We start from the raw sequence: 26,914 nt of genomic DNA on the forward strand, positions 1-26,914 counted from the left end.
TTGTTAGTATTTTTATTTGGTACGACGTCTTTTAAGTGATTGGCTGCCATTGCCGGTGTTCGAGCGATGTCAGCTCTCTTAGTCAAATTGGATTGGCCGTCTATCGCAATCAATGGCAGTGAACGAGTTCAAAAAGTGTGCCAACAAGATGACACCAAAACAGAAAATATTTTTAATTATAAATTGTTTTGAATTTATTTTTCATACGTTTTAATTATTTTAATTTCTTTTCTTTTTTTTGTTTGCATGGCCGCATTGCTCGGATACAAAAAATTAATTTAACACTAGAACTACCAAGTGTGGATCAGTTGATACAAATCACTTTTGTAACCAGAGAAGGATCATCTGACCCTAATCAGCATATCTTTTGAGAGCACTATGGTTCTCATAAGTCATTTCCATTCACACTCGCAAAACCACTCCAATTAGCATCTTGAGTGTTTGCAGGGCAGAGGTGCCTTGGCTGATGGGGGAAGGGTAAACTGGTGTTATTCTAGCTGGCCTGTTGCCACTTTCGAGCCCAGAAGACAGGTTGTGGTGAAAAAGCCACTGTAAAATAGACCAAACTACTGACAGGATGTGACTTTCTTTTTAAGTGTTTACTTGTCCCTTCAACAGTTTTATCCTCTGTGTAATCCAAATGGAACATATTAGTCAGTTTTTTGTTCTTTTTTTCATGCATGCAACTTCATGCATGGAACCATACTGCTGTCAGACTTAAGACCGAGTTATATTTCCGCGTCAGACCTACGCCGTCGAGGAAGAACCTAGTTACGAACCTACGCCGTAGCCTGACGCGTGCCTTTTGAATTTTCTAACCTTCACGTCACGTAGACGTGTATGACGTGTCACTGACTGTGATTGGTCCGCTCAGACTGTGGTTTAGCGCGAAATCACCGCCATTGTAGAATAGAATCAAACATTTTTTTCTACACGCAAAAATGGACCAAGCCGACGGGAGTATCATCGAAGAGCAAGTCTTGTCAAGACATTATTGTGATTGCCAAATGGCAAGGTCGGCGATTGAAAAAAAAATAAATAAAAATGGAAGAACCACCGAGCCGTGTGCGTTCGGAATCGACTGGCCACACGAAGCGGTGACCCAGTCGGCCAAAAACTGCCAACTTTTTACCACTTTATGTCGTATTTTTGGTTGGTGCACTTCATCATTTATTGTGTACATATGTTTGCTGTGAGTCTGTGACTTATTTACTTGTCACATTTCAAGTATATGAAGAATAAAGCACAGATTTGGTGTCAAAAGAGTTGTTTTGATCTTTAATTTTCAATAACAGACAGTTCACACACGATACATCATCACTGATTGAGAGTGCCTCGGTGCTTTTTATGATAACGTTAAAATCAAGGCTCCCAACGCAGTTTGGGAAGTTCCATAGACGCCAGAAATCTGCTATGGCTTCCCACTGGCTGGTTGTAGGACACGGCAAACAAATCGGGCTGGAGGGCTTTGCAGACCTTGAACGCAGTGTTCGACGCCAGTTTGAAGCTAGCCGCCACAGCTAGCTCTCTCCACCCGAGTCGAAAACTCTCTGTGAGGCATCTAAAGTCGGCCAGACTGCCTCGAAACCGTCTTCTGCGTCGCCTGCCCCTCAACATTTGTATGTTCAGTATTTATTCAGTGTTGATGAGCAGAATATTTACTTTCAAGAGTTCCATCCTGCATTGTTTATTTTTTCTCCGACTAGCGGAAGTCAACAAGCATGCCCCAAAACCGTACAAACATAACGCCACACCCCTCTAGTGGCTTGGCGGTGAATTACAGAGCAACGCGTTCCCTCACCGCAGAACTATCGAATGTTGAATGACGCCGTAGTCGCTGCGCCGTCACCGCAACGCGGGAGTATAACTCAGGCTTGACAGTATGTCTCACATATACTGTATGTGTGTGTAAACTGTATGGAGACAGAAAGGTGCCATTGGATGGTTGTCTGAGGCAATGAAGCCTTCCGAATAGGCTTGTCCAGTTCGACAAAACAGTCGTTGCTTGTCGGACAGTGGACCGCTCGGGCAGGCAATCGGGCGGACAACCTTTTTACATCTTCCAAAAGCTGCATTTTCCCTACAGTACAAGGGACGGTGTAATACAAAACAAAACATTTTTTATGTAGTGACATGTGACACTGCGCCCTTTTCCCGGCTAGGTGTTCTGCGCCTTGTTTGCGCCCGCATGTGAGTGAGCCAATTCCTTTGCAAGACCCACCAAGAAGTCCGCGCGTCTCTCTTAGGGGCCGTTTACATGGTGACTCTACGAGAACACGAACAATTTCACATTTGCATTTGCGTCTCCATTTGAACAATGTCGCAATTCTGCATGAAAACGATGTAGTATTCATGCCAGGCCCTAGGGGGCAGTGCAGATTTACAGGGCGAATGATGCACTTTGACCCCACCAAGCTCCCTCAGCCTGGAAAAAAATATGCCCGCCCACTCGAAGCAATGTCATTTTTCTTTCGTTCAAAAAGGCACAAAAATGGAAACGTTCAACATATTTAATTTAAAAATATTATTAAAACAGTAAATTAAAGCTGACATGCCGCTGTATTTAATGTTTAGTAGCACCGCTGCGCACGGCCAATGTGACGTGTACGAGTGCTGACGTTACGGCGCGGTCTCGCGCCGCAGGAGCCTTTGATATGCATGCCGAGGAATCCCCCCTCATCCCCCCGGAATCGGATTCTTCCACTTTGGAGGCAGGATTTAGAATTTTTCGTCTTCGCCGACACTATATGCACGCGAGGTGACTCCGCTACTCAGTCATTGCGTCTTTGTGTCGCAGAGTCGCCATGTAAACTGTCCTTTAGATTCAAGATGCTAATTGAAGCTATCCGGAGTAAAAACCCCCCTTCACACCCAGGCAGCGACTCCACAGGAGTGTGTAGGGGGGGGGCGGCCTGCTTGATTGCTTCTTTGAGTGGTCTAGTAGTCAATTTGGTATCGGGGTCATTTGACGCCTTTCTGATATTTCTTTATAGCCAAAAAACCCCGGGAGTTCTCATGTTAAAAGTTGGTGGGGACAATTTGATCATCCTTAAAAGTCCCTACCGTCCTTTTGCAAACCTACACCCTTGCTGCAAATGCCCCAAGATGAACAGGAAGTGACCAAAAAATTTAACAAGAAATGACGCAATTGCCCAAGAAATCAAGAGGAAGTGACCTAGAAATGCCCCAAAATTAAAAGGAAGTGACCTGTAAATGCTCCAAAATCAACAGGAAGTAACCAAAATCAATAGGAAATGATGTAAATGCCCCAAAATCAACAAGAAGTGACTGAAAATCAACAGGAAATGACCCAAAACGAATTCACTTCCTGGTGTTGGCTGCCATTGACGGCGCTACACATTCAATTTATTTTGACCGGACTGGACGTCTAGCACCGTTAATGGCACTGAAACCGGAGCATTCACAGCTGTTCTTTACAGGTTACTTCCTGTTGATTTGGAGTCACTTCCTATTCATTTGGGGACATTCTTCCTATTGAAAAACCAAAAATCAACAGGAAGTGACCTGTAAACAAGGCCGGCCCAGCCTATACGCAAACTATGCAACTGCTTAGGGCCCCTGACCACTAAGAGCCCCCAATCTGGCAACCTCATTTTACACGTTGTTAATAGAGCATCGGGAATAATGTGTCGCGCATTGCCGTTTATCGGTGCAAACATCCATTTTCTTGACATTACAATCCTGCAACCTGGGGAGTGACGTTGAACCTGCTTTGCAATGATTGGTGCTCAAGCTTGCTTGGAAAATAGATGCATGAATATGTCGAAGAGAATTTATCCTTCTGGAGCAGAGAAACAAAAAAATCGGATTAATATACAAAATATGGACGTATGGATTGGATTGCATGTATGGGTTTCACAGTACACCGTGACGAAAAATATGGGCCCCTTGACATTATTTTGCTTAGGGCCCCCAAATGACATGGGCCTGCCCTGCCTGTAAATAGCCCAAAACTAAGTCACTGCCTGGCATTGGCTGCCACTGACGGCCATAGACGTCCAATCGCATACTGTGGTGAGCTACCCAGAGGTTCCCACACCTAGTAAGGACGGCGTAGAAAAGCGGAATCTCCGTGTTACGGCAAATGTTCCCGAAGGCATCATGTGTTGTCAATATTGAGGGTCTTGTGATTCCCAGGCAGTGTTGTCATGCAAGCAATTATTGTGCTTCGCTTGTCACTACGTTGACTGAATTTTCTCTCTCTGAGTCAGCCAGCCAGCAAATATGAATGACTATTCAAACATAAACAAATATTGCCGTCATGACAACGTAGCCGACCGAGCGTCAATGTCATCATTGTAGTTATGTTTCTTTTTTGTTGTGTATTTAACATTTTAACATTGCAATTCAGGTTTTTTGGGTGGGCTGTTGTTTTTGGTTTGGACATGACGAATCATTTTTTAAAATATTGTTTGATGGGGGGAAAAAAAAAAAAAAAAAAGATCCTAGAAAATCCTCTGATTTTTCAAGTTCATCAAAGACGATAGAAATTTTGAAAAAATGTATCATTGAATATTTATTTTTGGATCGTAATGCAGCATGGAAAATGAATGAATGAACATGACTGAATATATTTTTTTTTAATGAATTTTTATATTGGGGGGAAAAAAAGTACAGTGCCTTGCAAAAGTATTCGGCCCCCTTGAACCTTGCAACCTTTCGCCACATTTCAGGCTTCAAACATAAAGATATAAAATTTTCATTTTTTGTCAAGAATCAACAACAAGTGGGACACAATCGTGAAGTGGAACAAAATTTATTGGATAATTTCAACTTTTTTAACAAATAAAAAACTGAAAAGTGGGGCGTGCAATATTATTCGGCCCCCTTGCGTTAATACTTTGTAGCGCCACATTTTGCTCCAATTACAGCTGCAAGTCGCTTGGGGTATGTTTCTATCAGTTTTGCACATCGAGAGACTGACATTCTTGCCCATTCTTCCTTGCAAAACAGCTCCAGCTCAGTGAGGTTGGACGGAGAGTGTTTGTGAACAGCAGTCTTCAGCTCTTTCCAGAGATTCTCCATTGGATTCAGGTCTGGACTTTGACTTGGCCATTCTAACACCTGGATACGTTTATTTTTGAACCATTCCATTGTAGATTTGGCTTTATGTTTTGGATCATTGTCCTGTTGGAAGATAAATATCCGTCCCAGTCTCAGGTCTTGTGCAGATACCAACAGGTTTTCTTCCAGAATGTTCCTGTATTTGGCTGCCGTCAATTTGAACCATCTTCCCTGTCCCTGCTGAAGAAAAGCAGGCCCAAACCATGATGCTGCCACCACCATGTTTGACAGTGGGGATGGTGTGTTCAGGGTGATGAGCTGTATCGTTTTGCATTGTGGCCAAAAAGTTCAATTTTGGTTTCATCTGACCAGAGCACCTTCTTCCACATGTTTGGTGTGTCTCCCAGGTGGCTTGTGGCAAACTTTAAATGAGACTTTTTATGGATATCTTTGAGAAATGGCTTTCTTCTTGCCACTCTTCCATAAAGGCCAGATTTGTGCAGTGTACGACTGATTGTTGTCCTATGGACAGACTCTCCCACCTCAGCTGTAGATCTCTGCAGTTCATCCAGAGTGATCATGGGCCTCTTGGCTGCATCTCTGATCAGTTTTCTCCTTGTTTGAGAAGAAAGTTTGGAAGGACGGCCGGGTCTTGGTAGATTTGCAGTGGTCTGATGCTCCTTCCATTTCAATATGATGGCTGGCACAGTGCTCCTTGAGATGTTTAAAGCTTGGGAAATCTTTTTGTATCCAAATCCGGCTTTAAACTTCTCCACAACAGTATCTCGGACCTGCCTGGTGTGTTTTCATAATGCTCTCTGCACTTTAAACAGAACCCTGAGACTATCACAGAGCAGGTGCATTTATACGGAGACTTGATTACACACAGGTGGATTCTATTTATCATGATCGGTCATTTAGGACAACATTGGATCATTCAGAGATCCTCACTGAACTTCTGGAGTGAGTTTGCTGCACTGAAAGTAAAGGGGCCGAATAATATTGCACGCCCCACTTTTCAGTTTTTTATTTGTTAAAAAAGTTGAAATTATCCAATAAATGTTGTTCCACTTCACGATTGTGTCCCACTTGTTGTTGATTCTTGACAAAAAAATTTAATTTCATATCTTTATGTTTGAAGCCTGAAATGTGGCGAAAGGTTGAAAGATTCAAGGGGGCCGAATACTTTTGCAAGGCACTGTAAATAGAGTCTGATTTCTTGAGTTCATCTACAGAAATTGTCAAAATTTTATTATTTTGAAATTTGGTTATTCTTGCGTTTTTTTTTGTTTTTTTTTTTGGTGTTTTTGTTTTTCGAATCGGAACAGAAAATATTTTTTAAATCTATATTTATTTTGGGGAAAAAAGTAAATAGCCTCTGATTTCTGAAGTTCATCTACTGAAGTCCGTCTAAATTTTATTGTAAAATTCGGTTCTTTTCTTTCTTTCTTTTTTTTTTTTTAATGAATTAATATTTTTTTAATATAGGTATTCTCTTTTTTAACAACAACAAAAAAATTCTCAACTTCAAGGATCTCAAAATTTTAAATTAAATGTTGTTTAATGTATTTATTTTGGTATCTAAAAATAAAAATCAGATTTCTCTGAAGTTCATCAAGGACTGCAAAGAAAAAAATTGAGTCTAAATTGATTTTAAAATGATGTTATTCCCATTTTATATTTTTAGTGCAAAAAAGGAATATTATTTTTAAATTAATTTTCTTCTTAAAAAATATCAAAAATTCATTGAGGACTACAGAAATTGATTCAAAATTTATTGTCAAATTATTCATTTTTGCTTTGAAAAGCAAGTCATTTTTATATATACTTTCTTATTTGTTTTTTTAAACTACTTTTTCTGGAGTTCATCAAAGACTACAGAAATGGTGTCTAAATTAAAATTTTTAATAATTAAAGGATTAGGGTTAGGTTGGATTAAATAATTTTAAATAAAGCAATTCTCTTTTTTTATATTTGTGGTTAAATATATTAAATATTTTGGTTATTTTCCAATTTTTTAATTAAAAGTTTGTTTTTTTTTTAACTAAAAAAAAAAACGTTTTTCCTTTTTTGAACAAAAAAATATATATAAATGAAAATGGAATAACATGAAATAAAAATAATTAAAATGAAAATAAATTTAGACTCAATGTTTTCATAGTCCTTAATGAACTTCAGAGAAATTAGAATATTTTTGAAATATGAAAATAAAATATATATATAGGTGAAGTCCATCTAGGACTATTGAATTTGTGTCAACATTTTATTTTGAAATTATTTTTTTTTTCACGTTATAGTTAAAAAATGAATACAGTACAATTTAATTTATATATATATTCAGTTTCCTATTTTCTTATGTTTTCCTGGAGTTCATTGAAGACTACAAAAAATGTTTTCTGATTGTTGATTGATTGATATGAAGTCAATGCATGTGATGAACTTTCACGAGCCTTATTAAATGATGTGGCGGGCCCGATCTGGCCCCAGGGCCTCTAGTTTGACACCTGTACTCTTTTTTTGGTGACAATGGGATTCATGTGACATTCATATCTGTGAAACTTGCTCCGGTATTACATGAGCTTGACTGACTGACGTTAGTGCTCAGGTATGCCGTCACCTGAGCGGCAAATACCAAACCTGGTCCAGTTCAACGACCTCTTCTCTGAGGAGATAAACATTTAGGAGGCTTATGTAAACCTCTTTGGCTTTTTTGCATCACATCCTGTGGCTCAAGTTTTTTTTTTTGTCCAAGTTCGTCATCTTGTTTCCGGCTACCACTTGAGTTTATGAAAACAACGTCTCTCTTTGTCTCTTACTCAACAGCGCCATATTCAATGAATGCTTTATTTTGGACATAAGAACATAAAAGTAATAAACAAAGCCCTAAGAACCCTATATACATTCAACATACGGTACATAAGTACTGTATTTGTTTATTATGATGGCATTAACATTATTAACATCCTGTTAAAGTGATCCATGGATAGAAAGACTTGTAGTTCTTAAAAGATAAATGTTAGGACAAGTTATAGAAATTTTAGATTAAAACCCGTCTTAATGTTTTCGTTTTAATTAAATTTGTAAAATTCTCAATTCCAAAAATTGTTGCTCTCAATAATGACACAATTCCCATGGTGCTGAACCCATAAAATCAGTCGCACCCAAGCGCCAGCAGAGCGCGAAAAAACTCCAAAAAACACAAGTAACAAGTGCACATGACTCTGAGCTGTCATTGTAATCTGTTTGAGCGGGGCAAATATTTTAACGTGATTAATTTTTAAAAATTAATTACCGCCCGTTAACGCGATAATTTTGACAGCCCTAATAAAAAGGTTTAAATTTTTGGGTGATTTTAGTTAAAGCACTGCTTTTTTTCATCTGTGTGATTTTGACAAAAATCGGCTCACATTTGATGGTGATATTTTGCAGAAATGGGAGAAATTCCAAAAGGTTCAGATACTTTTTCATGCCACTGTAGGTCTCTTCTTGTTGATTTGGGCTCAATTCTTGTTGAATTTGGGTCACTTCTTGTTCAATTTGAATCACTTCCTGTTGATTTTGAACTCAATTCTTGTTGAATTTTAAATTCAGAATTTAGTCACTTCCTTTTTAGTAGCGTTTACGGTTCGGGTTTAGGTTTAGTTTAGGTTCTTCTTCAATTTGATTCACTTCCTGTTGATTTTAGGTCTCTACCTATTGATGTTGGGCTGAATTCCTGTTAATTTTGGGTCACTTCCGATTCATTTTTGCATCACTTCCTGTTGACTTTGTGTCTCTTCTTTTTAATTTTTGTCGCAATTCATGTTGATTTTGCGCTCAAATCCTGATTTGGGGTCACTTCCTGTTCATTTCTCAAGCAATTAAAAAACAAATCGAAAGAAAATGCCCCAACGTTAAAACAAAAACCATAAAAATGGCACGACACAAAAGTATTTCTCAGGCAATTTTCAAACCGAAACATTGCTTTTAAAAAAGTCGTTTGTTCTGCTGTGATTTGCTGGGTTTCCCCATCTTCTCCTTTGGTATTTGACTGTTGATTCGACCTGCGATTATTTTCCGGTGTATCCCATACCTTAGCAACGGTTTGAAAATCTGCCAACTCATTCTGAAAGATCCTAAACGCGCCAGATAAACTGCACCGCACCTTGAAAATAAGGTGTGTTGAAATTGGCTAAAGTTCGCGTGGTTTATCAGCGATATGACTAGCTTGAAAGGCTTCCGCTGACAATAAACGGCCCGGAAAGTCCCTTTCCGCCTTCTTCTTTGAACTGGCGTGTGTGGCATGTACTGAGAAATGTGGCTGCTGACAATGTTCCCATCGTCAAGTTCAACTGCTGCTTAGGTCACCAAAAGTACTCACGCAAAGTACTCAAATCGCTCATCGTTTCCGTATACGGCGATCGACGTCCTAACCTATGGCATTGGACATCGATCATCGTCAATGGAAACTAATGATTTAACATGAAACATTTGTACAGGAGGCTTGGAATACTAGACATTTTATACGGTTGTTTTTTATGTGCACCAAAATCAACAGGAACTGATCGGGACATGGCCCAAAAAGGCCACCAAATCAACAGGAGGCGACCCAAAGTAAATAGGAAGAAACCAAAAAGCAGCAGAAAGTGCCCCAAAATTGACAGGAATCAATTTAAAACAGACAGGAAGCGACCCAAAACGAAAAGGAAGCGACCCAAAACAGACAGGAAGCACCCTAAAAATGAACCGGAAGCAACCCAAAATGAACAGGAAGCGACCCAAATTGGATAGGAAGTACTAAAAATGGACAGCAAGCGACCCAAAAATGATAAGAAGAAATCTAAAATGAACAGGAAGTGACCCAAAATAAACAGGAAGTGATCCCAAATGAACAGGAAGAGACCCAAAATAAATAGGAAGTGCTCCAAAATCAACAGGAAGTGACCTAACATCTACTGAAAGTGAGCCAAAATTGGAAGTGACCCAAAGTCAACAGAAAGTGACCCAAGATCAACAGTAGGTAACCCAAAATCATCAGGAAGTGACCCAAAATAAATAGGAAGTGACCCCAAATCAACAGGAAGAGACCCAAAATAAATAGGAAGTGACCCAAAATCAACACAAAGTGACCTAACATCTACTGAAAGTGAGCCAAAATTGGAAGTGACCCAAAATCAACAGAAAGTGACCCAAGATCAACAGTAGGTGACCCAAAATAAATGGGAAGTGACCCAAAATCAACAGGAAGTGACCTAAGATCAACAGGAAGTGACCCAAAATTGGAAGTGACCCAAAATCAACAGGAAGTGAATCAAAATAAATAGGAAGTGACCTAACATCAACAGAAAGTGACCCACAATTGGAAGTGACCCACGATCAACAGGAAGTGACCCAAAATCAACAGGAAGAGACCCAAAATCAACAGGAAGTGACCTAGCATCTACTGAAAGTGAGCCAAAATTGGACGTGACCCAAAATCAACAGAAAGTGACCCAGGATGAACAGTAGGTGACCCAAAATCATCAGGAAGTGACCCAAAATAAATAGGAAGTGACCAAAAATCAACAGAAAGTGACCCAAAATCATCAGGAAGTGACCCAAAATAAATAGGAAGTGACCAAAAATCAACAGGAAGTGACCTAAGATCAACAGGAAGTGACCCAAAATTGGAAGTGACTCAAAATAAATAGGAAGTGACCTAACATCAACAGAAAGTGACCCACAATTGGAAGTGACCCAAAATAAATAGGAAGTGACCCCAAATCAACAGGAAGAGACCCAAAATAAATAGGAAGTGCTCCAAAATCAACAGGAAGTGACCTAACATCTACTGAAAGTGAGCCAAAATTGGAAGTGACCCAAAATCAACAGGAAGTGACTCAAAATAAATAGGAAGTGACCTAACATCAACAGAAAGTGACCCACAATTGGAAGTGACCCAAGATCAACAGGAAGTGACCCAAAATAAATGGGAAGTGACCCAAAATCAACAGGAAGAGACCCAAAATAAATAGGAAGTGACCCAAAATCAACAGGAAGTGACCTAACATCTACTGAAAGTGAGCCAAAATTGGAAGTGACCCAAAATCAACAGAAGGTGACCCAGGATCAACAGTAGGTGACCCAAAATCATCAGGAAGTGACCCAAAATAAATAGGAAGTGACCAAAAATCAACAGGAAGTGACCTAAGATCAACAGGAAGTGACCCAAAATTATCAGGAAGTGAGCGAAGATGAACAGGAAGTGACCAAATATCTAGAGGAAGTGACCTAGCATCAATTGAAAGTGACCCAAAATTGGAAGTGACCCAAAATCAACAGGAAGTGACACAAAATATGAAGTAACCCAAAATATATAAGACGTGACCTAAAATCAACAGGAAGTGACCATAAATATGAAGTGACCCAAAATCAAAAGGAAGGTATCTAAAATCAACAGGAAGTGACCTGAAATGACAGAAAGTGACCCCTAAATAAATAGGGAGTGACCCAAAATCAACAGGAAGTGTCCTAAAATCAACAGGAAGTGACCAAAAAAAAACAACAAAGAGTGTCCCAAAATCAACAGGAAGTGACCAAAAAAAAACAACAAAGAGTGTCCCAAAATCAACAGGAAGTGACCCAAAATCAATAGGAAGTGACCTAACATCAACAGAAAGTAACCCAAAATTGGAAAGGACCCAAAATCAACAGGAAGTGACCAAAAATAAATAGGAATGTACCTAAAATCATAAGAAAGTAACCAAGAAATGGCACAAAATAAAAATGACCAAAAATTTACAGGAAGTGACCCAAAATCAATAGGAAGTGACCCAAGACCAACAGGAAGTGACCCAAAATTAGAAGTGACCCTAACATCAACAGGAAAAGACTCAAAATATACAGGCAAAGACTTAAAATCAACAGGAAGTGACCCAAAATTGGAAGTGACCCAAAATCAACAGGAGGTGACCCAAAATCAACAATAAGAGACCCAAAATAAATAGGAAGTGACCGAAAATCAACAGGAAGTAACCCAAAATCAGTAGGAAGCGACCCAAAATCAACAGAAAGTGGCCCAAAATAGGAAGTGATCAAAATTCAACATGAAGTGACCTAACATCAACTGAAACTGACCCAAAATTGGAAGTGACCCGAAATCAACAGGAACTGACTTAACATCAACAGGAAGTGACCCAAAATTGGAAGTGACCCTAACATCAACAGGAAGAGACCCAAAACATACATGGAGAGACCTAAAATCAACAGGAAGTGACCTAACATCAACAGAAAGTGACCCAAAATTGGAAGTGACCCAAAATCTACAGGAGGTGACCCAAAATCATCAGGAAGTAACCCAAAATCAATAGAAAGCGACCTAAAATCAACAGAAAGTGGCCCAAAATAGGAAGTGACCCTTAATCAATAGGAATAGACCAAAATTCAACATGAAGTGACCTAAAATCAACAGTGAGCCAAAATAAACAGGAAGCGACCCAGAAATGGCACAAAATAATAGGAAGTGACCCAAAATCAACAGGAAGTGACCCAAAAATGGTACAAAATAACAGGAAATGACCAAAAACCAACAGGAAGTGACCTAAAATCAACAGGAAGCGACCCAGAAATGGCACAAAATAACAACAAATGACCAAAAATCAATAGGAAGTGACCTAAAACAACAGGTAGTGACCCAAAAATGAATAGGAAATGACCACAAAGCAACAGGAAGTGACCTAAAACCAATGGGAAGTGACCTAAAATCTACAGGAAGTGACCCAGAAATGGCCCAAAATAACAACAAATGACTGAAAATCGACAGGAAGTAACCTAAAATCAACAGGAAGTGACCCAAAATCAACAGGACGTGCCCTAAGATCAATAGAAAGTGAACCAAAATTAACAGGAAGTGACCTAACATCAACAGAAAGTGACCAAAAATTTGAAGTGACCCAAAATCAACAGGAAGTGACCCAGAAATGGCATAAAATGACAACAAATGACCATAACTCAACAGGAAGTGACCGAGAAATTACACAAAATAACAAAAAAATGACCAAAAATCAATAGGAAGTGACCTAAAACCAGCAGGAAGTGACCTAAAATCTACAGGAAGTGACCCAGAAATGGCACAAAATAACACAAAAAAAGACCAAAAATCAACAGGAAGTGACCCAGAAATGGCACAAAATAACAAGAAATGACCGAAAACCAATGGGAAGTGACCTAAAATCTACAGGAAGTGACCCAGAAATGGCACAAAATAACAAGAAATGACCCAAATTGAACAGAAAACGACCAGACGTCATTGACTAAGGTCATTGATGAGTTCAGTCAACGTACTCGTGCGGAAAAAAAAGATACTCGAGTAAAGTACACAAAGAGACCGTGAAATGTACAAAAGTCGCCATTTTTACTGTCAATTTGACACAACGGAAATCATCATCATGGTCGTCCACAAAGATTGACAACAGTAACAAGCCTGTTTTAGGAGTAGAAAAGAGTCAACAAATAAATAGTTCAAAGTAAATATACTTTGTTACTCCTCACTACTTTTTTCGTCATTCAAACAAAACAATCTTCCCATGATGTCGAAATTTCAGGAAATAAATACATAGACATCATTTCAAAAGGAAACAAATAAATAAGCAGACATGATTTTTCTTCTTCACTTTTCAGTCCAAGCGAGTGAAGTTTGGAAAACGTCCGCCGGATCGGCGACGACGATCCGCCGGACGTCGTGGATTGGTCCTCGGATGATTATTGTCTCGTATGCTCCGCACACGCGTGTGGCCTACGTGGAAAGAAATTCAAAAATGTAAATAAATGCTAATTTATCGCTAGTAGGCGTCCAATCAGTGAGTAAACATCGTATGCTTTGAATTTTTAAAAAATGTTAAAAATCGGTAGCGAAATAAGCTACTTATGACTTGATTTTAATGTCAGTGCATTGACTTTCATGGGAATGTTGCCCCTACCAATATGGCCGCCCTGAAGGGGCGATGAAAGGCCGCTTCATATCGATAGGGTGTCTAGCGCCGTCAATGGCGGACCATGATTTAACAAGGAAATGCTCCAAAAGTGAACAAAAATCTACAGGAAGTGACCTGAAAATTCCACAAAATAAAACAGAAGAAGTAACTTAGGACTTCCATTTGGGTCTCTTCCTGGTTATTTTGAATCACTTTCTGTTAACATTGGGTCTCTTTCTGTTGATCTTGAATCACATACTGTTTATTTTCAATCACATCCTGTTGTTTTAGGGCCCAGTTCCTGTTATTTGGGTCACTTCCTGTTTACTTTGAATCACTTCCTGTGTATTTTGTGTCTCTTTCTAATGATTTTGGCTCAATTCCTGTTGATTTTGGGTCACTTCTTAAATATTTGGGGTTTCTTCCTGTTGATTTTGGATCACTTCCTATTTATTTTGGGTCTCTTCCTATATATTTCGGGTCTCTTCCTGTTCATTTTGTACCACTTCCTGTTCATTTTGGGTCACTTCCTATTTATTTTGGGTCTCTTTCTATATATTTCGGGTCTCTTCCTGTTCATTTTGTACCACTTCCTGTTCATTTTGGGTCACTTCCTATTTTGGGCCATTTTCTGTTGATGTTAGGTCACTTCCTATTTTGGGTCTCTTCCTGTATATTTTGGGTTTCTTCTTGTTCATTTGGGATCACTTCCTGTCGATATTGAGTCACTTCCTATTGATTTGAGATCATTTCCTGTGGATTTTAGACCACTTCCTGTTGATTTGAGATCATTTCCTGTTGATTTTAGGTCACTTCCTGTTGATTATGGGTCACTCCCTATAGATTTGTGGTCGTTTCCTTTCCATTTTTGGTCGCTTTCCTGTCCATTTTGGGCAGCTCAGTATGTTTTAGGCCACTTCCTTTTAATTTTGGGTCACTTTGTTGATTTAGGGTTTTCTTCCTGTTTATTTTGGGTCTCTTCCTGTTTATTTTGAATAACATCCTGTTGTTTTAGGGCTCAGTTCCTGTTATTTGGGTCACTTCCTGTTCACTTGGAATCACTTTTTGTGTATTTCGGGTCTCTTCCTAATCATTTGGGCTCAATACATGTTGATTCTGGGTCACTTCCTGTTCATTTTAAATCACTTCCTGTTGATTTTGAACCCCCCCACCCCCACCGTTGATTGGTGTTAAATTCCTGTCGATTTTGGGTCTCTTCCTGTTCGTTTAGAATCACTTCCTGTTGATTTGGGCCTCGATTCTTGTTGATTTGGGTCACTTCCTATTCATTTTGGATCTCTCCCTGTTAATTTGCGGCTCATATTGTGTTGATTTTGGGTCACTTCCTGTTCATTTTGAATCACATACGCTAAGTTCGGGTCTCTTCCTGTTGATTTTGAATCACTTCTTCTTTATTTTGAATCACATTGTATTGATTTGGGGCTCAGTTCCTGTTGATTTTGAGTCACATCCTGTTGAGTTTCTGTTCATTCGAATCACTTGTCGTTCACTTTGAATCACTTCCTGTGTGTTTTGGGTCTCTTTCTAACGTTTTTTTGGCTCCATTCCTGTTCATTTTGAATCACTTCCCGTCGATTTCAGATCTATTGATATTGATTTGTACTCAATTCCTGTTGATTTTGATTCACTTCCTATTCATTTCGGATGTCTCCTTGTTTTGACTCACTACATGTTCACTTTGAATCACTTCTTGTTTATTTTGGGTCTCTTACTGATGGTTTGGGTCACTTCCTGTTCATTTAGAATCAATTCCTGTTGATTTTTGGTCACTACACCTGTTCATTTTCAATCACTTCCTGATGGTTTGGAGTCTCTTCCTTTTGGTTTGGGCTCAATCCCCGTTTGTTTTTGGTCACCCTCTGTTCATTTTTGAGCAATTAAAGCAAATTAAACAAAAATACTATAACGAAATAATAAAAAAATAATAAAATCTAAAAAGTCACAGAACCAAACAGTGTAGTTCTCTGGTAACCCTAAAATTTTGTTCTGGTTGGCCAAGATGCACAATGCAGTGAGTTCATCATAATAATTCATTGTATTTTCAAATTATGTTTGATTTTTAAAAATTAAATGTATACATTTACATTTTTTACATACAATACATACTTTTACATGTTTAAATTTTACTAGAACTTTACAAATACATATCTTTTTTTTAATTATTCATTCATTATTTCATGTTTTTAGGATTTTTTAGATGCAACCATGCAGTGAGTTCATCATAATAATTCATTTTATTTTCAAATTATGTTCATTAAATTGTTGTAATTTTTCCTTTTGAATTTTTTTTTCATTTTTAAATTTTTTATTTTTTCATTAATTTTAATGTAAAAAAAATAAATGTGTACATTTACATTTTTTACATACAATACATACTTTTTTAAATTGTTTAAATTTTACTTGAATTTTAAAAATACATATCTTTTTTTTAATTATTCATTCATTATTTCATGTTTTTAGGATTTTTTTCATATAAAATGTGTTTATTCCACTTTTTTTTTTATTTTTAATGTATCATTTTCCCCTTTTAACTCCTCTTTTTCTTTCCCAAATGATTTATTCACGATCATTTTACTTTTGAACCGTCTTAAATTAAGCAAAGTATGGCAAACTTATATACTGACCATATTAGGAGAGGGAGACGGCGCGGTCCGGTCCAATCAGGGCGCTCTGGCCGCGCGTCTCTCGAACCCGCACTCGCTCCCAGCGCCGTCGATCTCGCCGTCCTGGCGCGTCTTAAAGTCCCGGATGGCCATGCGGTTCTGATAGTCGATGAGCGCCATGGTGATGACGGCGTTCCAGCACGAGTTGTCCTCGCCGGGGCAGCGGAAATCGATCTCCTTGTCGTCGGTGGTGACGATGGTGAAGTAGACGAACTTTCCGGTGCGCTCCACGCAGTCCACTTTTTTAATGCTCTGTAATTTCAGCTCTTTGCCCCTGGAGCGCTTGTGCGCGTCGGCGTACATGTTGAGGCCGTCCGGGGTCAGGACGCACGTCTTCCGCTTCCAGAACTGGAGAAGGTTGTCGCTCCTTTTCTCCAGCTCGCCCTCTTTCAGCACCGGGGACATGTCGCTGGCCGACATTTTCATCTTAAAAGGAGCTCCGCTCGCGGGCGCCCCGGTTCATGCGCGTCGAATCACCGGCGATTTGTCAATGAAGAGCTACGCGGCGGGTGGAGCGCTTATATAGGTCTTCCCTTCCCACTGACGTCACTCGCTCGAGAATGTATCTGAGCTTCATTCAAGAATCTGTGCGTGGGAGGGATCAGGGAGCCGAAAAGCTAAAGGTGGCCCGAACTATACAGCACACACCCAACATGTCAATTATTCACCAAAGCGCATCACGCTGCCTAGTTCACAAACTTCTACAAACTCATGCGGCTTCTTTGAAGGAGACATATGGAAGAAATACACTTCAATTATAATTGATATATGGCGGAAAACACAGACAAGGCTGTAAAAAGCAGTTTCTGCTCTTGCACTCGAAACTACTGTATTTTAAGGCAAAACAGATGTTGTGTTTTAATAGAACAATGCTGCCATAGCAGATTCTTGGCACATGAAGCCCCCGAACTATTTTCAATTTGTCCGTTTTACCCTGAAAACCCCCGTTTACAGACGTCGCGCAACCGCTTTTGTTTCAACCCAGCTATAAAATGAAGGTAATTAATTATATTCATTATTCAAAATGTCTGTCGATTTTAGCTTAGAATCATTCAATGATGTCTCATATTTTGTTTAAAAAAAAAAAAACACTTAAAAAAATTATTCACTCACATATTTTAAACTTTTAAACAAATTATGTCCCAATGAAAAAATGCTGTCTGTAAAAAAGTCACAGATATCTACCTCATAACTATCGCTTAATTGTATTTTTTTATTACTGTCGCATTTTCTCCGATATGTTAGATGATAAATAATTGATCCAAACAAAAAAATAGTTGAAAAAAAAAAAACGTTAAAAAGGGTAAATATATCACAACAACAAAAAATCTCGACCACTCCTTGATGTCTGCGATTTCTGCATCGCGACCCTTGTTATATGACCATGTTTCACCCATAAAATCCCCCCAAAAATCCAGCTGTGGCCATTCACAGCTGTGTCTTGACTAGGGATGGGAATCGAAATCCGATTCCAATTTGGAACCGGTTCCGAGTGTTTCGAGGCTTCGACATCATAATGAAAAAGCCTTAACGATCTCTTTAACGATCCCTAAAGACGCATATTGCGTCGTGACGTGTCTTGTTGTCCAGACGCATCAAACTAGCATGGCGCCAAGAACCACTCGCTCCAAAGTTTGGCTACACTTCACCAGGAAAAAGGGTGAAAATGAAAGGTTACGATAGTTTAGCACGAGCATTGCCGCCGTAAACATAACAATGACAGCACGTAGGTTCGAACGCTCGAAAGTGTGTCTTCACTTCGCGTCCTCACCGAGACGCTAAGGCTCAGTCCTGGCTATACAGCTAGCTAAACTCCCAAATGACGATGCAGAAGACGTTGGTATAATTTGCTGACTTTATTCAACCATCACTTGAATCTAAAAATAGAAATAAAACAAATCAATTTCGTCCCCAGTAACAAACAGGTTTGCATCAACGTAAATCAGCGATGATTAGTTGCTAACAGTAATAACAAACAGTTAGCATGCGTTCGCTAGCATTAGCCCATCGTTTAAACCACTACACAACTGGATTTAAGTGTCTGATCGCGAGTGGAAACACACAACAACAACACAGAAGATGATACATACAGGCGTTGGCTCTGTAGATATTTTACAAACATTAACAAAGAACCTGGGCTCGTGGCAGTGTTTCCTTTTCTCACTAACTCGCTCACTCGCTTGGATGCGCATTTCTTCTTCTTTGGTGTAAGCGCGCTCTTCTTCACATGAGCGCGTTCTTCTTCGCGTGAGGAAGCGCAAGGCCGCCACCACTTGAGCGTGAAAGCACCATAAAAACTAAAAGGCATGCATTGCAATATACTGGTAAATAAAAACAGGGGTCCCCAAACTACGGCCCGCGGCTCCATATTTGGTCCGGCCCCCTGAACAATTCCAGAAAGCATTTTGAATTTTTTTGTTTTGTTTTTTTCCCTCAGTATTGTTATTTATTTCCTGGCCTTTTTCAGTGAATAACTCAGAGAGGGTTATTTGGTTATTATCTATTTAATTAATAGTGCTATTATTATTTATTATTATTATATTATATTATTATTTTTATTTTATTTACTTTTTTTTCCCCGTGTAGAATCCACAGAGGGTTATTTGATTGTGGCTTTCTGAAAAACAATATTTTTTTTACATTTACACACTCCTGCAATCGTCACACTTTTTCTGTTACAAACTGACCCCGGCCTTTCATCAGAGAAGGGAAAAGTTATGTGGCCCTCACAGGAAAAAGTTTGGGGACATTGCCAAAGGCAGAACAACGACCTATATGCCAAAATATACCAATATTTTTTATTTCTATTAGAAAAATGTTTCAGTAAAACTTATTGCCACAGTTAACATTGAGGCTTTGGGCCTCTTTTAACCTCGTTGTGAGTTTGTAAGGTTTTGACTTCTGATTAAACAAACTTGATGCCAATCAAAATGTTTGTTCTTCTTTTTCCCGAAATTAGAATCGATAAGAGAATCGATAAAGAATCGAATCGTTAAGCAATATCTAGAATTGAATCGGAATTGTAAAAATCCTATCAATTCCCATCCCTAGTCTTGACACTCAGTGATACATGCTACGTGGAGTTTTTGGATCGAAACAAAGTAAGCACGTGATAAGATCTCGTTAAAGTCATGGCGTCTGTAATTCTGTTCTCGCGTGCTCTCACCTCCAGAGAGGGTTTTGCTGTTTAAAAAACATTTTTTTTTTTACAAAAAAGCCCTCCTGCTCAAAATTTTTCTTCCCCCAGAAAATTGAGATTTTAAGCTTTCCAATGATGTGTCACACATGCATATGGGACAATTTTGAAAGTTGCCTAAATTGGGGGTCTCAGAGCGGAACTTCAAGTCACCTGAGTGTTTTCCACCATATACAGTTAATATCAAGGGCGTAGGTTTGGTCCATAGGTAGAGTTAAAGGGGGGGCCAAAGGGGCCAGGCCCCCCATGGTGGCAGAAAATTGCATTTAACTGACTTTTCTATATATTGATTTTAGAATTAAGAGTTTTCCTGTAAAATATTGTCTATAAAAGTTCTAAAACACTAAAACAAACAACATAAATGAATGAAATGGAAAAAAAGATATTTTATAATGGGACAAAATTATTTTTCGAACAGATCATGTGCCTAGCACCTTAGACGGTCATTTGCTTAGCCAAAACCACCCGAAGACCGAAAAGGGCAAAATATTTTCAAACCTAACCAACAACCGCTAAGTAAGAACCGATGAATGAAAATGTGGACCATGAAACGCAAGAGACCACCGTCAAAATGTTGAGCGGAGTTTCAATTTGCCCCATTGAAGACGCTAATTGAACAACAGAGCCACCACCGGTGTCTTGCCAATGTAGTTACGCCTCATCAAAAATTGTATCCCCTGGCTGCAGGAGCGCACACACACATTAGTTATGAGTTATGTCAACTTAAACATTGTTCATTGTTCTATTGTTCAAATGTGTGTCGTTTTGAACATAAGTGGATATACTGTAAGTACAACTAAAGAACAATTGGCTGACTCAAATAGCAAAAGTCCGCTCGCTTAAATGCTATAAAATAGTATCTTTTTTTACCAAATGATTCAAACACATATTCCCACAAAAACGGCTAAATATACCTATAAACTAAATTACGAATGCATTAAAAAAAAAAAAAAAAATTAGCTTAAACAAAAACTTAGCTTATGGTGGTCTTAACATGGAGCAGCTGGATTCAGCTAATATATGTTTTTGTTTGCATTTGTAATTAAGTTTACAGCTACACTTTGAGGAGTTACGTGTGAGCGATTTACGATGAGAATTGTAAATACATTAGCATACATAGCATTTAAACTAGCGGATTTTTGTTAGGCAAATTAGTTTAGTAATTTAATCAGACTTTACATTTACATATTGATCAGACTAGATGGACGTTTGAACACCAGTTGTTTTATGTCGAGTGTTTTATTGTTAAAATTTATTGTTGTTTTGAACATAAGTGTATATACTGTAAGTACAACAAAACAACAATTGGCTGACTTAAAAAGCAAAAGTCCGCTAGCTTAAATGCTATAAAATAGTATCTTTTTTTACCAAATGATTCAAACACATATTCCCACAAAAAAACCGCTAAATATACCTATAAACTAAGTTATGAATACATAAAAAAATATATATTAGCTCAAACAAAAACTTAGCTTATGGTGGTCTAAACAGGGAGCAGCTGGATTCAGCCATGTGTAATGAGTTATGTCATATTCACTGTTGTCACTAGAGAGCAGTGTATCCACCCAAATCAATAAAACTTTATGGACTTTCAAAACAAACCATTACAACGACACTTTAATAAAACGAGTACTTGAAGCAGCAAAATTTTAATTTGATTTTTTCAAAAAATATTTTTTAAAGAAAATATTACTTTTTATGCGAGCGGGAATGATCTATTACAGTACGTATTGTCTTTCAGTTTTGCTGAATCATTTTTCATAATATGAAATGGAGTAAAACAAAGTTTTAAAAAAAACCCAAAAAAACTCGCGTGTATTATCTCAAGGTAACACTGTCCTGAACTTCTACATCGTTTCCAACATTGATTTCAATGGTCTAATGGAGAAACACTGTTTAAGCATCTAACTCCATCTAGTGTTAGAACGGAGAAGTGCAACGGAATGTAGGCTGAACTGAAGCTTCTTGTGAGGGCCATATTCAATAATATTTTCATCATTTACATTTCAAAACTTGGCCACAGGCCCACAAGCTGTAGTTTGGACATGTCTGGTGTATTATTATATATTTTTTAGAGATGTCCCGATCGATTTGCATCCCGATCGATCGGGTCCGATCATGTCATTTTCAAAGTATCAGAATTGGCAAAAAAATATTGGACATGCTTTTTTTTAATATATATATATTTTTTAATTGAATCGTTTTCTAATTGTCTTTAACGTTGCAGACATAATGTGTTACACTCATCCAGAGTAGTTTTGGCTTATAGTAGGGCTATCAAATTTATTGCGTTAACGGCAGTAATGAATTTTTTAAAATTAATCACGTTAAATAATTAGCGCATGCGCTGCACGACCCTCTCACGCATTGTCGCGTACGATGTATAAAGACGCCGTTTGACCTATAGATAGCGCTAAAAGGCAGCGTATAATGAGTAAAGAGAATTTTGACAGCCTTTGGAGCCATTTTTTATGTGGCTAAAGCCTTAAAATACCTCTCTCAGCAATTAAAAATAACGTGGGAGGCAATATGGGGAAGAAAGGTTGGGTGTTAAGAAAAGGATCAACTACTATGTTCTTTCCCAATGCAGAGAAGATATATCAATTGGTGCCACTACACACAGTCATGGTTGCACTTCCCATCATGCATTTGGGCAGAACAGTTAAATGGCTACAGTATTATTTACTGAAAGCTCAACAAATACACTAGATGGCAATATTTAGTCACAATATACAAAGTCACATATATCCTTTACGAATTACAAGTCTTTCTATCCGTGGATCCCTCTCAGAGAAAGAATGTTAATAATGTAAATGCCATCTTGAGGATTTATTGTCATAATAAACAGTACTTATGTACTGTATGTTGAATGTATATATTCGTCCGAGTTTTATTCATTTTTTTCTTAATGCATTGCCAAAATGTATATGATCGGGAAAAATGATCGGGAATGATTGGAATTGAATCGGGAGCAAAAAAAAGCAATCGGATCGGCAGATACTCAAACTAAAACGATCGGATCGGGAGCAAAAAAAACATGATCGGAACACAACCCTATTAATAACCAATACAGATGATGAACGAATAAATAGCAAATTATTTTTGTATTGTAACTCATTGCCTGGCGTTGACAACGATAGACGCTCAATCGATTTAAAACGGGAAGACGCCACTCCCGGTTTCCTTTGTGTTTGCCTGGTTTTGCTCAAAATAACGCCATTAGCGCTTTGCTTGTCAAGACAAGCCTTGTAATATTTCTGTCTGATCTTGATTGATCTTTGTTCTATATCTACCGCGCTTTGACAAATTGCACGAAAATACAAGACGAGGATTACCGCCAAAGACGTGACTCATGTGATGGAAGTCAGGGCAACATGGCAACAAAGTCAAAGTAAAACGGTGTCACGCTGACTCATAATTGCTACTTTGGTGGAAGTGGATGGTGTTTCGGAGCTCGACGAAAGAAAAGCGTATTCTTCTCGTCGACTTTGTTGAGTATCCGCGGCTTTTGTGACCTTGTTTTTCCACTACTTTACATCGGCGTGGCTTTACGGGCTCCTTTTTTGACACCCATCTCCTGCCATATTTTGCACCTGCCATTCCAATTCCAAAAGGTTCTAAAAAGGTTTCAGGTTTTGCCACAGCACACTACAGGCTGAAAGCTACGCTCTGTCACAACTACCGTAATTTTCGCACTATAAGGCGCACCCTTAAAATCCGCTTATGGGTGATTATCTCTGGATTTGGTGATTTTTGTACATCTAGGGTAAAATCTGAGAATTCTATAGCCATTTTAAGTTTTGTTATACTTATATAAAAAAATTCATCGGGGTTTTTAAAGCGGAAATGTGAAGTAAGGTTGGCCAACCATGTTTTTGAATAATATCAATGGCTAAACAGTTATAAGCATATTTTCGTTATTTTTTTTAACGCAACCCTTCCATATTCTTTGTTTAACCCATAGCAACGGCCTTGACAACGAAAATGCTTTTCTTCAGCAATCTTCGGAAATTACGTCACACAAGGTAGTGCGAGGGAAGTCCGCCATAGAACAGTATTGTTTGTTGCATTGCTTCTCGGTAAGATGCCACGGAGGTGTGTGGCGATGTTTTGTTCTCACTCAAATGAAAAGTTGTATGAGTGGCCAAAGGATAGCAGGGCACGTAAATGGACATCTTTCGTGAATTTCACGCCATCATCGAGTAGTGTTCTCTGCTGCAAACACTTCGAAGATGACTGCTTCCTCAACCGGTCAGCTTATGATCAAGGATTTGCCAAAAAGTAAGTGTGATTTTTGGATAGATGACTGATGACTTTGTCAAAGCAGAGCTGCCAACTGTTGTGGAATGAAGAATGGAAGCTAGCGAAGTTAGCCGAAAGTTAACTCGTGGCAATCCCCGATCATAGTTGTTGTTGCATTCGCTAGGTTAAGCGTGTTTAAATTGTGCGTCATCTATGATGTTGTCCGAAAGGGTTAATCCACTGTCAATCGGGAAGGGGGTGTGTCGCGGTAATTCACGGTCACGTTGCAGTAAGAGACACACACCGCCGGTGAGTTTGTGCACATTTATTTGTATTTGTATTATGTATTTCCGCCTTCATGCTTCAAGCATTGCATTGCATTTGTACGGTTCGGCATTTCTTCCACGGTGATCGCTTGATAGCCTTCTAGTTTGTGTTTTACGTACGAGAGCCGCTGACAGGTAACAACAACGAGCGCGTTGCTTTTAATGTCTGGCAGCGAATCAGTGAGTGCGCAGGTCACGCAGTGAATCATGGGAAATGTAGTCTCGGGACCAGGGGCCGCGTGAACCGAATATTTACCGTCGTTGACCGGTTTTTTAAAACGGTGACGGAAAAAATTGAAGTCTGTCCGTCATTTTGACAGGTTGCAATTCACACCCCAGACCACAGGATGGCGAGTGAGCATATTAATTAGCTATTGTCTCTCTTAATGCATGACGTCGTTGGCTATTCAGAATATTGTAGCGTCACCGGGGTCTGGCGGCGGCACCGTGATTGACACATCAACGCGAGGTTCTTATTGGTGCACCCGGTGTGCATCCAATTGGTGGACTACATTGCCGCCAATCACATGACATCACAACTCCGCCCCCCTGACTGGAGCCGCCATATTGTCCGTCAGCTTGTCGTGTTTACACATTACCGCTACGTACGTGCCTCCTATTACGGCGTGTTTTTCTGCTCGTTAACATTAATAATCAAAATGGTGAAGGCATGTGTGGCGGTTGGTTGCAGTAACAGAAGATAGACGGAGAGACTTGAAGTTCTACCGTATTCTGAAAGACCCGAAGAGGAGAGCGAGATGGACTGCTGTAATTCGACAAGAAATCTGGGCACCAAACGATCACCACAGACTATGTAGTAGTCATTTTATATCTGGTGAGATGCATTTAATATATATTTAGAAGATTTTGGGCTGACAACCACAACTAAGATCATTGTGAGACGTTGGTGATTGGGGTCTATATAGTTGCCTTTTTTTCTTTGGGGGTGGAGTTGTTGTTTTGTTGGTGTTGTTGGCGGTAAGCAGAGTAAAAAGAGGGAGAAAAATACCAAGACTTCCGTGTCTAATTTTTCGCCGCCAAGCAAGCGTTAAAATATTAATTAAAAATGAATGAAAACTAAATACTATTGAATATGTCATCATTATCATTTTAAAAATTTAAGTGACGGGTAAAAATAGATTATGACCGGATTTTATGACCCTGTCAGTCAAAATGACAGACAACGAAAATGTCTAGCGCAACCTCTGCTCGGGTCAACGCTGAAATGGTGCTTTGTAATCTGTTCGCTTGTGTGAAAAAACTACATTTCCTCACGCCGTTAGACGCCACTTCCTGCCGAGAGCCCCGAGCTGTGTTCGTACTGTTAGCTCCATGTGTTAATAAAGAAACAAAGTTGTCAGCACGTCGTGTGTTCGATACATTTGTAAACAAAAAGTTCATAATAAGACGCTATGCACGATCCGTCTAAGAGACGCTGGAGTAGTAGGAGGCGAGGAGGAGATCAGCGAGAAGCAAAACTTCGTGGTCAAATGTGGCGGCAGTCCGCTATTTTTTTGTTTTCTTATTGTTGCCACAATAAAGTGGAGAAAGCCATCAACGACTCATCTCCTTCTTTCCCCCCAACGTTTTTATATAATTATTTTATATGCACAAGATCTGCCAAAATGAACATGAAGTCTGATTATTATTTTTTTTAAACAATGTCATCAGATGGACAAAAACATAAAATTATGTTTTGCAAAATTCCTGCATTTTCAAATGATGAAAATAATAACAGCCTATATCTTACCAATCTTGTAATCTCGATGGGTCTTGTATCCATTCCATGTCAGGTAGTCTAGGCACATTGTTTGCATCCTGATTAGCGTCTGGCTAATACATGTTAGGTCCAACATAAAATTCCAACCTCCTCCTCCAACTCTTCAAAAACTTGGATCTCCTCCCTTGAGCTCAATCTATCGCTTATATCGCTGTTTGAATCATTGTTTGAATGGCTTTGTATGGCGGCCGTATGTATGGAGCTGCCATCGCTATTCCCTGTGTGACGTATCACTTCTGGGTTCGTCCCCTTTCAGGCTCGAACTTTGGAAACGCGATTATTTTGTCAAATACTGTATTGGCCCGAATATAAGACGACCCTGATTATAAGACGACCCCCTCTTTTTCAAGACTCAAGTTTGAAAAAAACTTTTTGAACCCCAAATTATTTTTTATACACAAAATAATTACAGTACATCCGAAACAAATGATTATAACAATATATTTGAGAGAAAAAGCATGTTATTTTGCCTCATTCAAATCTTAACATCTGAACATTTAAATATGTAAACTTAAGTGGAACCACATTTGTAAATGAATGACTTCGGGTTTTTGAAATGTAAATAAACACATCTATTGTGATGAAACAACAAAATTGCAATAACTGCATTAACCATCAAAGTGAAATCTAACTGTAATTGTAGTCTTGAAACAAATCTGAAGAAGGAAAAACCAATAAAGTAATGCCAACTGGTTAAACTTGAGATATCTGAGATGTCATGACAGAAAATC

The 26,914-nt window shown here is 38.8% G+C and overlaps 1 protein-coding gene and 1 long non-coding RNA gene across 2 annotated transcripts in view; both read right to left on the bottom strand.

Annotated features, from left to right (window-relative positions):
* LOC130916828 (uncharacterized) overlaps window positions 1-26,914 on the bottom strand; it is a 56,726-nt gene that overhangs the window by 20,831 nt on the left and 8,981 nt on the right. The window lies entirely within an intron of this gene.
* phlda2 (pleckstrin homology-like domain, family A, member 2) lies at window positions 13,375-17,142 on the bottom strand. Its single transcript, XM_057837857.1, has 2 exons — window positions 16,601-17,142; window positions 13,375-13,777 (listed from the first exon to the last, which is right to left on the bottom strand). The coding sequence occupies exon 1, from the start codon at window positions 17,063-17,065 to the stop codon at window positions 16,637-16,639; it is 429 nt and encodes a 142-aa protein (XP_057693840.1). The 5' UTR covers window positions 17,066-17,142; the 3' UTR covers window positions 13,375-13,777; window positions 16,601-16,636.

This window comes from Corythoichthys intestinalis, chromosome 5 (genome assembly GCF_030265065.1).
Source record: "Corythoichthys intestinalis isolate RoL2023-P3 chromosome 5, ASM3026506v1, whole genome shotgun sequence".
Taxonomy (NCBI): domain Eukaryota; kingdom Metazoa; phylum Chordata; class Actinopteri; order Syngnathiformes; family Syngnathidae; genus Corythoichthys; species Corythoichthys intestinalis.